Source organism: Argopecten irradians, chromosome 14, assembly GCF_041381155.1.
Source record: "Argopecten irradians isolate NY chromosome 14, Ai_NY, whole genome shotgun sequence".
In the NCBI taxonomy this organism is placed as follows: Eukaryota; Metazoa; Mollusca; class Bivalvia; order Pectinida; family Pectinidae; genus Argopecten; species Argopecten irradians.
The window spans coordinates 38,293,359-38,310,748 of NC_091147.1; the positions used below are offsets into that span (position 1 = coordinate 38,293,359).

A 17,390-nucleotide genomic window follows, 5' to 3' on the forward strand; every position below is an offset into this window, starting at 1 on the left:
CAAATACATATACTGTAAACGTTAGCGATAATCATATTAATTTAAGTTTTTCAAACGAATTACGCGTGCACTAAATAAAATGAAATAAACTAAATAACACTGTTTGTATACAGTAGGTCTCACAACATTCCGCAAATTTCTCCAAACAACCAATTTATCGCTTATATTTCATTGCGAACAAAATCCAATTTATTATGTTTTATTTATTATTTATTATTTTTTATTAATTCAAATTGCGAACAAAATCCAATTTATTATGTTTTATTTATTATTTATTATTTTTTATTAATTCAAATTCTTATTTAAGTCAATTTCGCTGCATCATATATTCAAACAAACAATTTAACAGAAATGATACGAATACGTTGCAGTAGTAATATAAAAATATGACGTGAACATGTAATTGACTGACTCACTCAGAGAATGCATTAAAATGAGAAAACATTAGAATCATACAATAGCGCCCTAGCACAACTATCAATATCTACCAGATGCACGCTGCATGCATAACACGATAATTTTAGTTATTATTATTAGAAATAAATGGTTTAAGAATTTAATGACTATTGATAAGGACATGAAAGCAGAAATATGTTTTATGAAGAATGAATATTCAGTCGATAATGAAATAAAGTCGATAATGAAATAAAACGAAACTATTTTAAACATAAATTACCACAATCACTTGCATAATTAATTGTTATATTTAGATTCCAAAGTTTAGAATGCAAAAAAAGCAGCAACATGAAAGCAGCTTCATGTTTTCTTCATTTAAAAAAACCTTTCTCGTAGAAATAAATATGACGTAGAAATCCTACTTTCTCAGGCTATTCGTTTTTTATCCATAACCAACTACATGTACGAAGGAATATCCTCTAAAAATGTAAAAAAAAATTTGCAGATGAAATAAAATGAAAGCAGATGAAGAAATTCTTGAAAGATTATTATTTGCTTGTGTTTATACATTCAAACATCTTAGATAGCATGATAAAGTTTAATGCTAATTAAATCAAATCGATACTAACGATGGGGAAAATCCGTCTTATTTTTCAAACTTGATGCGTGCTACCATGACATGTCGCCACAAACACCAACATCTGAGTGAAGCACGCGGATATAAATTGGTGAGTAGATTAAACGGACCTTTAGCATTAGATATAAGAATATTATCTACATTGTCAGATCTTTACCATATGGTTTGACAAACTCTTAATAAAATGTTCTGTGTTCATAAGGTAAAGCACTATAGATTTGGCAAACTGATGAAAACTATTTTTCGAAATTGAAAGGTCATTAAATCTACATTATACAATAGATGTTGTTTCTTGCATTGTATATCAAAACTAGTTGACATCTAATAATCTTAAATCAAATATAGCTCAGTATCTTCAAGGCCCATGTATATCATGTTACCCTGTAACTGTATATGGATGTTAGCTCCTACTAAAGCAATAAAATTGTACACGGATCATGACACAGCTACAATTTGACATACAGCTGTATATCCGCTATTACAATGGTGATGTGTTGTATAGTTGTTCAATTTCGCGAATGTTGGAATTTTCGCGAATCTTTTTTTGTAGCCTTTAAAAGTCATATCACTGGGATATAGTTTGAAATGTAAAACCACGCTTTTTGAAAACATCGCGAGGTAATAAATTTCGAAAATTTTGCGAAGTTGAAATCCTTGCTAATATTAGCAACTATACTTTATTGCATTGTATTCTTCTCTTTAGTCCATTTTACGGGGGTGTCGATGAAATTCTATTTTTAGACTACACGCTTTGATTTTCGTTTCGGCGTTGATACGTTCCTTTTTATAAAGATTCCTTCATCTCCATGGCTCTTCTTGCTTTTTGCTGTTTTCTTTGAGCGTCTCTGTCTTGCCATGTACTCGCTGTCGGCGTCACTGGACTGCAATACAAAGTATAAAGCTATTTTATTTCGTTACTTCTTGATTTCTTTCTTAAAATAATACTGACTCAACGGTTAAGCATAGTTTACACTTGAATCACAAATTATATCAGAACGTGGCTAAAATAATCTGAAATATACCGGACAAGGTAAAATGATTAAATGAATAAATGCTCCAAAAGAACAGATATCTAGTGTTTCCTTTCATCAACTAAACCAGATATAAAACTATATTGCAAATGTTATGACTGTACCAAATTGTTTAAGGTTGACGACTTGTAAATGTAACAATGTTCAATGAGCAAAGGATATACGAGTTGGGAGTTTATGGTGTGGCGTGAAAACTAAATACTTTTGGCTTTGAGATAATGAATTGCCACCGTGAAGAAGATTTCCCTGGAATGTTGGTAAACGGTAACAAACATAACAATGTGTGACAAGAAACTGTTATTAAAGGCCCATTACCCTTCCGGAGCAAAATATAAAGGTTTCTTTAAAAACATTAATAACACCAGAAAATGCATACCGATGACCTAAAATAGGGTTACGACACCAAACATATGCAAGATTTCCTGCGTAATATATGAAAACAGTGGAGAGTCAATTCGCTGTTTTGCCGTCTGGCGCAATGATAATCAACTACAGCGCGGTACTTAGGACGACGGCGGGAAACATAATACGACCCGCTTTATGAAAATAAACATTTTATTTATTCTAATCAAATCGTTCAGAAGGTGATGATAAATGTAGTATTAACGGTAAGCTAATAACTTTTGCAACTCTACAAAATTATCGATCTTGTTTTACATTCCCATTTTAAAAATTAAAAGCCGTTTCGGAAAGGTAGTGGGCCTATAAAGGCCCATTGCCCTTCCGGAGCAAAACATAAAGGTTTCTTAAAAGACATTAATAACATCAGAAAATGCATACCGATGACCTAAAATAAGGTTAAGACACCAAACATATGCAAGATTTCCTGCGTAATATATGAAAACAGTGGAGAGTCAATTCGCTGTTTTGCCGTCTGGCGCAATGATAATCAACTACAGCGCGGTACTTAGGACGACGGCGGGAAACATAATACGACCCGCTTTATGAAAATAAACATTTTATTTATTCTAATCAAATCGTTCAGAAGGTGATGATAAATGTAGTATTAACGGTAAGCTAATAACTTTTGCAACTCTACAAAATTATCGATCTTGTTTTACATTCCCATTTTAAAAATTAAAAGCCGTTTCGGAAAGGCAGTGGGCCTTTAAATGTCGACAGGAAAGACATCAATTAAGCATTACAGATATCGTTGCCAAACAAAAAATCTGTCAAAAAAGTACTGGTGATATGAATAAACAGAAAGCTGTCAATCTTTGCTGCAGCCCTAGTTTCAACAGCAGATTGAACCATAAAAACCTTCACCACGACCCCCAATACATTATTTTCTCCATTACTATGCTCGATGTTCCGCATCAATCCACAGATAAGTCTCAAAAACGTTTTTTACTATTATCACTTGATTTTGAGAATGTAATGTGGGGAAACCTAGATGTTTTTAACGTCTTGGTTTTGTGGCCGAGCTTTGGTAAACCCTATTAATGCTTTTCTTTATTTTACAAAGTGTCTCTTTTGTTTGATATATATAATGCTATGCCTTAGTAATATCAAATGTCACCATCCGGTGGCCATTTCACACAAATCTATTTTTGTTGTTTATATGACAAGATGGAGGATGCACAAAGCCAGTTGCTTTCGAGGTAAGGATGCTTTCACGAATTTACTGGACATTGGTATAAACGCAAAAATGTATTCACTTGTTGGGGAACCTCTATGTAGCAAGTGAGCAATATTTAATTTTGTAAAAGATATCCTAAATTAAAGAGACAAAAAAACTTTTTCCAGCCAAAAAAAAAAACAAAAAACTGGCTATGTGTTATTGATGATATTTTCTTTTTCTATTCAGTGGTTTGAGATATAGAATTCATTCCATTGATATAATTATGATTGTTTCAAGAAAAAAATCAATATCATTTATGAATTTAAGAAATACATGTATGCCAAAACAATAAGACAATCATGCTGAGCCATAGATAAATACTGAAGACGAACAAAACAGGTAACTGTTAATCTAATAAGAATACAACAGTAATAGAAAAAAAAACAATAATCAAGCAGGTCGATCAGTGATTGAAAAAGAAACTAAGAAAATTTGAAACAAAAGGTGTGCACTGAAAAGCAAGTGAAACTGCATAATATATGCTCAAGGATAGAATAAAAAAGCAAATACATTAAGAAGTAAAAGAAATCTTAATAATCATAAGCAACTAATGAATTTCGCAAGAGCAATTGATGAATTTTATGCATTGACGTAAATCTCTTAAAAGGTCGAAAGATAGATAAAAAATAATGATAACCTCATCTTTTGAAATCGCTCCCATATTCTATTTATCATATTATGTATTTGTATATTACAGAGTTATCTGCCCTTGCGGGTAGGTATCGATTGTGACGTCACGTGTTCGCGAGTGTAACGTCATACTTTTTGGAGAAAACGACGTGAATTGCGCTCACAAAATAATGACGTAACAATTAATACCTACCCGCAAGGGAGCTAACTCTGTAATATGCAAAGACGGAATATATTGTTATAACCAGAGATTTTTTTGTTTTCATAAAACATTGTAAGATAGTATAATGTTGATTTTGTGTTCATCAAAGGTTCTCTTATATAAGAATACCACAAGCCATTATATCATTTTTTTCTGAAACAGCTGGTGAATTTCCATTAATAACAGAAATGGATTGTGAAATCTATTGACGGAGAAGATTAATCAATATGGACAATACATCATCTGGGCCTTAATTAATGAAAACATGTTTAATCTTCAATCTTTAATTCGTAATTAATAATTCGCCATCACGAAGGAACTTTGTGAAATTTCTAAATAAATATGCATTGGTTTTTAATCTAAAGTGGTATTTTTTGTTAAAAATTTGAATTATGTTGATGGTATTGGTGATTAAACAACTTTGATAGTGTGATAAACCTTAATCAATCATGCTTGAGATGTAATTGATACTAACGATGAGAAAATCAGTCTCCTTTTTAACAGATAATCTGTTGCTATCAATAATTAGTCTTTGTTTATTAATCACTTAATTTGGGCTCAGATGTGTAAAAGGAATTAGCTTAATCCCTTGATTAGTGGAAATTTTAATTGCTCATTGGCTGCAAAACTATGGGTGTTAACTAGTCTTCCCTTAAAATGGGTAGAAAATAGCATGCATCAATTTCTTTCTGACATCCAATTTAATTGGTCAGAATTTTAGGGAATTTAATCAGTAAACTATCTTCAGCCTAATCACCTTTTTAAACAACTTGGTCTTTATGAAAATTTTATTAACCTAGTGGTGTACTTTTTTACTGTCAATTATGAATTATGAAAGATACCTGTATGTTCTGAAATTAGTGCCCTATATTTGCTGTGTGTAAAGACAATCTGCGGTCGAGGATAAAAGAAATTTATAGTTTGGTGCTTTGATGTGAATTTTTATGGGTAATTTATCTATTAAAAGAATTCACAGAAATTACAATTACCTAGACTAAAAACCTATCAGATCTACTTTAAATTATACTGTAAAAATGGAAGTAATTGAGGCGTGGAAATTTTCATTCATTTTGCTTTCGTTTATTTTCCGCGAATTTTCCATACACAAACATACCAACGGTACAAATCTTGACATGTGAATAATTAGATGATGTATTGACAGCAAAGTTTGAAAGCTGACTATGTGTCTTCACACAGAAATATCTATGTGCACAGTAACCAATACTAAATTGTTTCATTGTTTCATGTAATCCTTGTCCTCATCACAAGATATTGTTAATAGAATCAAGTGTGCGGCAGTCATAGATTTGTGCTGAAGGATAACAAACTGTTAAAATTCAGGAAGAGTCGGTTTACAACATTTTAAAGAAAACATTTCAGGAACAGAAAGAGTTCTTTACTGAGGAAAGAAAGGGAAGTAACTCTGTTTTCACAATTCTACATAAGAAGGTTTAACCTATGACCTCTCACCTCCTGATCAACATATGTCCTTGAACTGTGTATGTTGGTAGCCACATTTTCCTTTTAATTAATACAAAAGAAAATGTAGAATTTTTGTCTAAGTTTCCCTCATTAACAGAAGCCTAAATAACTTAATCTAAATGCTCATTTTTTTATTTGTGGTTTTGGTTTTTTTTTCTGTCAGTTTACAAAAATGAGGATGAGTTTTTTAAAAATATCAATTTAATTATGTGTTAGAAAGATTTTACTGAAGATAAAAAATCTGTCCTATGACGTCTACCAATCTTCCTTAAATACATATGACATTTGTAAAACCTCTCTTACCTGACTTCTGTAAAACCTCTCTAACCTGATTTGTGTAAAACCTGTCTAACCTGACTTGTGTAAAACCTGTCTAACCTGACCTGTGTAAAACCTGTCTAACCTGACTTCTGTAAAACCTGTCTAACCTGACTTGTGTAAAACCTCTCTAACCTGACTTGTGTAAAACCTGTCTAACCTGACTTCTGTAAAACCTGTCTAACCTGACTTCTGTAAAACCTGTCTAACCTGACTTCTGTAAAACCTCTCTTACCTGACTTCTGTAAAACCTGTCTAACCTGACTTCTGTAAAACCTGTCTAACCTGACTTCTGTAAAACCTCTCTAACCTGACTTCTGTAAAACCTCTCTAACCTGACTTCTGTAAAACCTCTCTAACCTGACTTCTGTAAAACCTGTCTAACCTGACTTCTGTAAAACCTCTCTTACCTGACTTCTGTAAAACCTCTCTAACCTGACTTCTGTAAAACCTCTCTAACCTGACTTCTGTAAAAACCTCTAACCTGACTTCTGTAAAACCTCTCTAACCTGACTTCTGTAAAACCTGTCTAACCTGACTTCTGTAAAACCTGTCTAACCTGACTTCTGTAAAACCTCTCTTACCTGACTTCTGTAAAACCTCTATTACCTGACTTCTGTAAAACCTCTCTAACCTTACTTCTGTAAAACCTGTCTAACCTGACTTCTGTAAAACCTGTCTAACCTTACTTCTTGTAAACCTGTCTAACTACTGTAAAACTGTAAAACCTGTCTAACTGACTTTGTAAAACCTGTCTCTAACCTGTAAAACCTCTCTAACTACTGACTGTCTGTAAAACCTCTCTAACTGACTTCTGTAAAAACCTACTTCTGTCTAACCTGACTGTAAAACCTGTCTAACCTGACTTCTGTAAAACCTTAACCTGACTTCTGTAAAACCGTCTAACCTGACTTCTGTAAAACTCTAACACTTGTACCTCTCTAAACCTGACTTCTGTAAAACCTGTCTAACCTGACTTCTGTAAAACCTCTCTAACCTGACTTCTGTAAAAACCTGACTCTGTCTAACCTGACTTCTGTAAAACCTGTCTAACCTGACTTCTGTAAAACCTGTCTAACCTGACTTCTGTAAAACCTGTCTAACCTGACTTCTGTAAAACCTGTCTAACCTGACTTCTGTAAAACCTCTCTAACCTGACTTCTGTAAAACCTGTCTAACCTGACTTCTGTAAAACCTGTCTAACCTGACTTACGTAAAACCTGTCTAACCTGACTTCTGTAAAACCTGTCTAACCTGACTTCTGTAAAACCTCTCTAACCTGACTTACCTAAAACCTCTCTTACCTGACTTCTGTAAAACCACCTGACTTCTGTAAAACCTGTCTAACCTGACTTCTGTAAAACCTGTCTAACCTGTACCTTAATAATGAATATTATGACATCTTTATTAAAATATATCAAACCTACACACAGTCCCTTGAGTATTACAAGTTACATGAAATAGTCGGTTTTTGGTCCCCAATTACGAGATGTGATATAAGACACAGTCTTGTGGCATCTAGCATGCTCTATTATATCACATGCAATTTTTATGTGTAAACTATAATATTGTGATATTCCAATTGTCAACTGAAGCTACCAAATTGAATTAAGTAGGTTTTAGGTATCATAATAACTGACTTAGTACTAGATATCTACAGAAAAAATCTTACGACATGATGTAGTTCACACGGATATATCAAATCACATTGTAAAACCCTCTCTGAAAATTCCTAAAATGAAAATTATACACACAATGGGAACTGCAACATACTCTTGACATGTTCTTTCCACTTTACTGAAATTTTCATTCAGAAAATGTCGCATGATTTTAAATGTACCTGTCAAATATGTATTCTGATTTACAATTTTTTTAATTGTTTTTATTTTTTGAGAAAATTACCTTTGTTCCTAGTATGCTTATATTTCAACTGGTTAATATGCTCAATTAATAAGTTTTCACAAATCGAAATGGCTACAAAATTTTGTATTGTTACATGTATTTCAGGTTACAAAATTATGGATGGGTATATTTTCAAGTACCAGGTTTAAACTACATCTTGAGAATATAACATTATAGCCTTACCCCGGAGTTGTAGTCTCGGCTCTGGAGTTGATACTTCAGGTCGGCTATCTCACGTCTGTATTGGTCGAGTTGTGCCTCCAGCTTCTCGCGCCTCAATCTCTCATAGTCAAGCTGGGCCTCTAGTTCACTGATAGTTCTGTAATGAAATATACCAGTGATGTTTTATTATACTAATCTAGAACTAAATCTGTGTCTTTTACTACATGTAACTCTACTTACATTACCAAGGATGTGATTAATTCTGTCAGCGAAAGTGGAAACCTTTTAACTAATAAGAGGAAACCCTATGTGTTTAAAAAGGTCATTTTATGATGTGTCGAATCAAATCTGATATGATTTGTTTCTCATAGATATTGTTAAATCACAGGAAATTCTCTGAATAGAGGAAGAATTACATCCCTACATTACAGAATTCATACCAAACAATTTTCTATCTACTTTATGCTATTATATATACACCACCTGAAAGCATGTCAGCCTTTGCAGCCTTGCAACATTGTCATTTAGCATATATATTCTTCTTATGCATCCAACCAATGCCATCACTAACCATTACCCTGTGGTACCATAACAACCATGTGGTGCCCGGCTGGCAGTGGGACATCTAATGCCACTACTTAACACCATAACAATCACTAACCATTACCCTGTGGTACCATAACAACCATGTGGTGCCCGGCTGGCAGTGGGACATCTAATGCCACTACTTAACACCATAACAATCACTAACCATTACCCTGTGGTACCATAAACAACATGTGGTGCCCGGCTGGCAGTGGGACATCTAATGCCACTACTTAACACCATAACAATCACTAACCATTACCCTGTGGTACCATAACAACCATGTGGTGCCCGGCTGGCAGTGGGACATCTAATGCCACTACTTAACACCATAACAATCACTAACCATTACCCTGTGGTACCATAACAAACATGTGGTGCCCGGCTGGCAGTGGGACATCTAATGCCACTACTTAACACCATAACAATCACTAACCATTACCCTGTGGTACCATAACAAACATGTGGTGCCCGGCTGGCAGTGGGACATCTAATGCCACTACTTAACACCATAACAATCACTAACCATTACCTGTGGTACCATAACAACCATGTGGTGCCCGGCTGGCAGTGGGACATCTAATGCCACTACTTAACACCATAACAATCACTAACCATTACCCTGTGGTACCATAACAACCATGTGGTGCCTGGCTGGCAGTGGGACATCTAATACCACTACTTAACACCATAACAATCACTAACCATTACCCTGTGGTACCATAACAACCATGTGGTGCCCCGGCTGGCAGTGGGACATCTAATGCCACTACTTAACACCATAACAATCACTAACCATTACCCTGTGGTACCATAACAATATGTGGTGCCGTGCCCGGCTGGCAGTGGGACATCTAATGCCACTACTTAACACCATAACAATCACTAACCATTACCCTGTGGTACCATAACAACCATGTGGTGCCCGGCTGGCAGTGGGACATCTAATGCCACTACTTAACACCATAACAATCACTAACCATTACCCTGTGGTACCATAACAACCATGTGGTGCCCGGCTGGCAGTGGGACATCTAATGCCACTACTTAACACCATAACAATCACTAACCATTACCCTGTGGTACCATAACAACCATGTGGTGCCCGGCTGGTAGTGGGACATCTAATGCCACTACTTAACACCATAACAATCACTAACCATTACCCTGTGGTACCATAACAAACATGTGGTGCCCGGCTGGCAGTGGGACATCTAATGCCACTACTTAACACCATAACAATCACTAACCATTACCCTGTGGTACCATAACAACCATGTGGTGCCCGGCTGGCGGTGGGACATCTAATGCCACTACTTAACACCATAACAATCACTAACCATTACCCTGTGGTACCATAACAACCATGTGGTGCCCGGCTGGCAGTGGGACATCTAATGCCACTACTTAACACCATAACAATCAAGCACCACTCTATGTTATCCAATAACCTTCCAAAATGGCCAACCCCAATTATATCATTGCATGTTGTGATGTGAGAGCTAAACACCTTGCCATTATTTATTATAAAGTGGATGACATTTATGCTAAAAATGCAGGTTTTCATAACTGTGATATCCAGTTTGAAACTATGCACCTTCGCCAAATGTGTTAACGTTTGTCTCTTTTTTTCCCCCCTTGTTTCAAGGTTAAAGGTCAACTTACTTATCCTTGTCCCGGATTTCTTGGTTACGTTTGCGGTCCTCTAAGAGACGTCCACCCAACTGTGTGTAGTTCTTCTTGGCAACCTCTAGTAGTCTCTCTAGTTCCTCATATTTTTGTCGGGCTCGGCCTGTAAAGATAAAAGTCATTCAAAGGTCAAAGTTAATCAAAAGAGGGTAAAGTTCATGTTCAAAGGTCAAGTTCAGACCAAGGAAAAAGACACATTTTGTAGATCCATATTTTGATATGGGGAAGTTTCATGTAAATTTCCAAAATCCTTATTAGCTTAGTTTTTTAACAAGAAAGCACAGATTATTGTAAAGTTTAGAAAAATGTGAAAGTAAAAGGAAATTGTTGTTGTTTACCTCGTGATTCTTTGCGTTGTTTATCTGTAAGTAAAACTGAACGCCCCTCTGTGTTACCATCCGTAACGTCATCCTCATCTTCATCTTCCCCAACAACGATTGTTGTTTCCTCCTCTGTTCAACAAAACGTTTGTAATCAATGCAATGGTATATGGATAATCAGTATAATTTGTCAAAACCAGCTCTTGTAAAATCCTAACACTAGTGTATTTCTGTGTACAATGTAATTGTATGGCATTTTCCTATAGTAATTAAAAAACCTTATAATGCTGAAGCCTGTCTATACCAGACAAAGATGATGGCCCTGCCTAGTGACATCTGGTTTAGACAAGTCGTATTAAATCTTTTTACAAATTTTTTCCTAATCATCTCCCATATTCTCTTGATATAGTTATACGTATTTTCCTACCTGGATCTCCCCCGAGTAACTTCACACAGGCCAGCTGTGAGAATCTCCTGGCTACATCCCTAGGTGTTTCTCCGGCTTGGTTTGTGATGGTCATGTTTGCTCCCATCTCTATCAACCACTGTAGAATGTGTAGATGGCCATTTCCAGCAGCTGCAACATTCAAAAACTCATTGTATTAAGAAAACTTTTCATATTTTAAATAAACGTATATTTACTAATTTCATAGTTATCTGCCCTTGCATCTAGGATTTGTTTATAAATCGAGTTGATAGGTGAACAAAAGATGCTTCCAAACACATTTTTTTTAGAACTTCTTCAACTTTACATTTTGAGATAAACAAATTAAATAGTTGCATTTTTGAGACTGTACTCTAAATATATTGAGAGGCTAAACAGCTCTGATTCATTTTGAGAATTGATGTTCCACTGCATTTTGAATATTTATAGAAACACTAAACACATAATTGGGATACATTACAGTACATACAAGTATACATATTTGATCTTTTCATTGGAGTTATGCAAGGATCCCTAATTTTGGCCATGTTGTTATTTTCTTACTTTTTCTTTATGTTATTCTGTTGCTATTTATTTCGTACAGTCTTGCTGTTGTTTGTTTTCTTTTTTGTGCATAATTATTTTCTTTATATGTTGTATTAAATTGTTTTTTATAAAAAAAAATTTCTCACCACCCCCTTTTTCATCGCATCTTCATTTAATTCTTTGAATGTGCTCATTATCTCTGATAGACAAATTTACCTACCTTTATGAGCAGGTGTGGATCCTTTGTCATCTCTCTCATTAATATTCACGACTCCATTCTCCACCAACATCCGTAAATGATCAAGTTCACCACCGTAGGCAGCAACATGGGCTGGGAAGGAGAGATCTAAAACAGAGCAACTCAATGTAAAATTCCTGGACTTCTGTCAGAGACATGGATATGAAAAAAACATCATTGCCACTACATGGATTTGGATCATATGAATTTAGGCATCCAGCTGGGTCTGGAGTTTTCACTATTTTAAATGTAAAGATACATAACTTCAACTCAAAAATCAAGATTTTTTCTCTTGAATTTCAAAGTCTATTGAATTTACATTTGAGCATCATGCAAGGATACTTCTTAAATCATTCTTTCTTTTTATGATACATTTTAGTAAATAAAGCCTTATAAATGATGATACATTTTAGTAAATAAAGCCTTATAAATGAATTTTAAAATTTTAAAAAGTTTCATAAATCATCATGCTTAAAGAGAGAAATCAGAAATATTTAGTTACATCCTTTTCAAACTTAACCATTCTATATCTGATTTCAATATTATAATGATTAACTCATTAAACCCTGAATATTCATGATTAACTCATTAAACCCTGAATATTCATAATGATTAACTCATTAAACCCTGAATATTCATAATGAACTCTTCTAGCCTTTAAATTAGAAGAGGTCAAATATGTCTTCAGGTGTGAATAAGTTTAAAATTATTCAGATTTCACAACTAAAGTGACTTCATTTTTTTTACATTAATCCCATATCAATCAAACAAAAAAATCTTTCTTTCCAATAAACTTACTTTCGGCTTCATCAGGATGATCTCTCTCCCATTCAATTCCATTGATATATTCTACAATGTATTCTTTATAAAACTGTTGAGCTAGATCCTTCGGTGTTTCACCTTGGTCATTCCTCGCACCAAGGACGTGCATGGGACTGACGCCAGAACTGACAAGGTATTTTAGACATGGAAGGTGTCCCTCTGAGGCAGCCAGATGCGCTGTATGAATTGAAGATTACATTTAAATTAAAAAATTGCCTGGTATAGACATTAATTATGCATTACAAATGTACATATTTCAGCAGTAAAAACTCATGGTTATCAATTATTTTAGCCCTTTTTGCAACAGACATAAAGCACTGAAAATATGAGTGCATTGGTAACTTTTTCTTGAATATGGCAATTATCACGAATAAGCAAATTCATCGAGGAGGTATATTGTTCAATATAAATTTTGCTCTAAAATTTTGTTTACAATAGGCACCAACAATTCAGAGCAAATCATCTATTAATCAAATTACCTTCACTTTTAATGAATCAAGATTTTAATAAAATCACATGTATGAGGAAATTTGTTTTATCTTCTAAACAGTATCTTAACGAAAAATGCCTAGTCTGTGTTTGTACGTTGCATAGTTATCTGCCCTTGCAAGGAGGTGCTGATTCACTTGTATGAGGTAATACCGACTTAGCTATGTCGTTATATAGTTATGTCATGTGTTAACAAGCGTATCGTCATACTTTTCAGAGAAAACGATGGGAGTTTCGCTCACAAAATAATGACGTCACTGCAAGGGAGGTAACTCTTTGAAAGGCAAAGACGGAATAGTATCTACATCTATAAGTACACCAAATTGTAAAAATGTAACCAAGAAATGAACAATAAATAAGTATTTTTTTAAGTTATTTTCATCCCGTTAACTTACCTGGTGTGTTTCCTGTGTCGTCTGCATCCTCAGGGTTACCTCCCCATTTACATAACAACTGAAGACAACCTAGGCGTCCATGGTAACAAGCAGAGTGGATAGGTGTCCATCCATTTTTATCTGTTGATCCAACATCCTGAGGAAAAATGCATTATATTTACATGTAATAATTATTTAAAAATCTACATTTATAAGAGATATTTGATAATTAATAGTTTCAGTTATGAAGGCTTGTCAACATGAAATATGTACAGTAGGAATGTTGTTGAGATTACAAAAACATTTTGATGAATGTGTCCTATTTGAGGAATACACATTTTTGTAAGAGATATTTTTAAACCTCGATTTTTTAAAAGTTTGAGATTCTAATTTTACTTCAATTCATAAGTTAAAAATATGAAAAATAATTAATTGCATCCAAAAAAAATTCCGTGGCACTATATCTTATATGGAATGAAGTAATGATTGCGCATGCACCAAAGGCAAAATAAATTATTTTATGTAATTTTTTGTGTTAATTAGGCATATATATACACGATTAAACACCAATTATTGTTCAAATAATGAATATCACTCATGATCTGTCGGCAGTGGAGCATCTTTAAACATAACAGGTAAAGCACATCACATATTTGAATAGTTCTAATTACTGAAGTAAACAGAGGAAAAAAGTGAAAGAAGAAGAAAAGGAAAGAAATGGAAAAGGGAGAAAGATGATAAAGACAGAAGTTAATACTAGGGCAAGATTAATGGAGAACAAACAAGAATAGAAGATTGAGAAGATGAGGAATTGAACATATATATGATACCCAAGGCTGCTAATTAGGGCCACTGGGGTGTGGGTCAGGGGGTCAGGGAGTGGTCACACCTTTTTCGTTTACTTAATTATCAAGCCACTGCCTGGTATTTTGGTAGTTTAGTAAAAGTGTACTAGGGACAAACAGGGCACGGCGTTAGGTTATAGGGGCATTGCGTCAGGTAAAAAGGGCACGGCGCGGCGCCATGCTAATCAGGGCTGTGGAAAACACTAATATCAAGAGTGTTCCAGAATAGAGACCAGAGAGCTGGGATAAGCCACATATGGTAATCAAATTTTTAAAAAATTTATTAACTTATTATAGATACTCACCACACCGGATCTGAGGATGGTGTTGAGAGTAAAGGAGTTACCATGAGCGGCACTCAGATGAGCCGGTGTACTACCTCTGGCATCTTTTGTGGACATACTCACACCGTTATTTACCAGGGCCTGCAAAAACAAACAATTACTGATCTTTAGACATCATAACGATACCACAAAATATTGATAGGGAAACTGATTTTTGGTAAGAATAATTGTCCATGGAACAAAATTAAATGTACATGAAGGAGATCCAGTTTTTAAATATAATCTAGATCGTAATTATACCAGAGTATTTGTTGTACGCGATAGGTTAATTTGCATGAATGTTCCTATTTCCAATTCAATGTAAGAAACTTATTCCTGTCACTTCCATAGTTTTTTTCCAAAATTACATTCTATTTTGTTCTATGAATGTCTTATATTCCCCTTCTACATCATAAAAATCAACAGACTTTTTTAAATTTAATTTTCAAAGATACAACATTTAGGAGTCTGTTCATAAAATTACTTTTTTCTAGTAAGTAGCTACACTTACTGTATATAAAACATAGTGCAAATGTAACTACAGTGTATATATAAGATAACTTACCTGCATACAAGCATCCTGTCCCCTGATAGAGGCTATGTGGGCGGGGCTCCAGCCCTTAGGGGTTACTACGGTAGCATCTGCACCATGCCATAACAGCCAGTGAAGACACTGTCAAAGGGAGATAACTCAAAATTTAAGACATTGGTCAAAAAGTAGAGCACCGAAAATATCTTCAATATCAATACATAGAAATCCTTATCAATACTAACAATTTGTAACTCATTCATCCAGGGATCAATCAAGGTTTTGGGGAAAACTACCCTTTTTCAAAATAGGGCAAAAGTTTGGCGAAATAAAGGGGAATTTGAATCTTCTTATTTTGGTCCAAAATATAGATAGATATTACTACACCAAGTTTACACTGCATTTATTGGCTCATAATGCAGATCACGATTATCATTAGCTAGAGTAATGGAGACGTTGTGGCAAAATGTGAAAATAAGGGGTGAATGAGGTTTAACTCATTCATCCCTGAAAATTTATAATGGACTGTTCCAGCTTTTGAATAAGAAGTCTCCAAATGGGTTATAAGGGGTGAAGGACCAGTTTATGATGCTTTTTAGTTACCTCCAGAGCTCCACTGTTACATGCAGCATGAAGAGGGGTGAATTTGTCCTTCTCCTCGACTTCGTTTATACTGGCACCATTCTTAACCATAGACTCCATCTCCATGACGTCACCATGCTTAACAGCATCGTGGATGGTAGCGTAACCTTTCCGTGTTCCTGAAATAGTTATTATTATTGTTAGATATTAAATATGATCTGTCACTTTTCACTTACATATATATCAGTGGTTTATAGATTCTACATGGTCATGTGGAGTTCAATATATTACATATTGACTTTTTTTCATTTTAAGAAACATTAAGTTAACATTCTTTAATGAACTCCATTGAGTTATTCTGGGTTTTCTTGCACTTCAAACAACTCTTTTGACATTTGTCAAAGAAACTTAATTTATATCTAATATAAAAAAATGTGGTGCTTTGTTTTCGTCCATATGGTGTCTTACTGGCTGCCGTGGTAGCCAATTGGGTTGATTTTATATTTATATTTGGCTGTGTTTGCATGATAATTCTTCCACTTATTAATAATTTACAAGAGTTATCTCCCCTCCCATCAATTATTACCACAAATTATTATATTACTTAATTATCTAATCATCAGAACTATTGTCAGATATGCCGATAGAATATTTATGCATATAAATGTCTTTATTTTAAAATATTACGTAGAAAAACCTTAATTTCAAAACAGAATTAACGATTTAAATTCGAATAATTGCACAAAAGCCAAATACAATAATGTAAGAGCCCCTACAATTGTTTTGATTTATTTAATTAGTAAACGGATGTTTACGACCACTTAATCTGATAAAGTTCACGAAGCTACGAAAAGATCATGAAAATTGACGTGGTAAACAGACATTTAAATGTTATTACAACATGCTGACATGGATTCATCAGTTTGCTCGAAATCCAGAAAGCATTGATAGAATATTAATAAACAGAGGCTAGATTTATAATGTAATGAAAATTTATTTTCAAGAATGTTAAACGTGAACAAGTTACATGAAATATATCCAAAATATCACATTTAAGACAAGTTATTTAGAGAAATATTTGCTTTACTTACCTGGCATTTTGGTTGCCAACACTGCTTCTAAATTTGTTTACACTAATTTGCAGGACCGCACTGGCACTTCCAAAGGAATTTTATTGGCTTAAAATATGTCAGTAATATAGAAATAAATAGTCAAAAATATTTGAAACAGTACGCTATGATTA

General features: G+C 34.3%; 1 protein-coding gene across 3 annotated transcripts; it reads right to left on the reverse strand.

The window, feature by feature from the left end:
- Nucleotides 1-631: 631 nt before the first annotated feature.
- Nucleotides 632-17,324, reverse strand: LOC138308117 (ankyrin repeat domain-containing protein 42-like). 3 transcript variants are annotated; one of them, XM_069249060.1, is made up of 13 exons: nt 17,239-17,324; nt 16,169-16,326; nt 15,602-15,709; nt 15,019-15,138; nt 13,890-14,025; nt 12,982-13,182; nt 12,166-12,291; nt 11,403-11,552; nt 10,994-11,107; nt 10,632-10,758; nt 8,403-8,538; nt 7,990-8,049; nt 632-1,914 (listed from the first exon to the last, which is right to left on the reverse strand). In XM_069249060.1, exons 1-13 carry the CDS (start codon nt 17,243-17,245, stop codon nt 1,771-1,773), a joined length of 1,587 nt encoding a protein of 528 aa, XP_069105161.1. In that variant the 5' UTR covers nt 17,246-17,324; the 3' UTR covers nt 632-1,770. The 3 variants fall into 3 exon arrangements, with proteins under 3 accessions (XP_069105161.1, XP_069105162.1, XP_069105163.1); XM_069249061.1 differs by lacking the exon at nt 7,990-8,049 and adding an exon at nt 5,988-6,038 and having other exon boundaries at nt 17,239-17,323; XM_069249062.1 differs by lacking the exon at nt 7,990-8,049 and having other exon boundaries at nt 17,239-17,323.
- Between the last annotated feature and the right edge of the window lie 66 nt (nt 17,325-17,390).

Excerpts from the sequence above, each read along its gene's own strand:
- LOC138308117 (XM_069249060.1), bottom strand. Across the intron at positions 15,710-16,168 it reads GTAACAGTGGAGCTCTGGAG|TGTCTTCACTGGCTGTTATG; the intron begins GTAACTAAAAAG and ends TCCCTTTGACAG. Across the intron at positions 11,553-12,165 it reads ATCCACACCTGCTCATAAAG|CTGCTGGAAATGGCCATCTA; the intron begins GTAGGTAAATTT and ends TGAATGTTGCAG.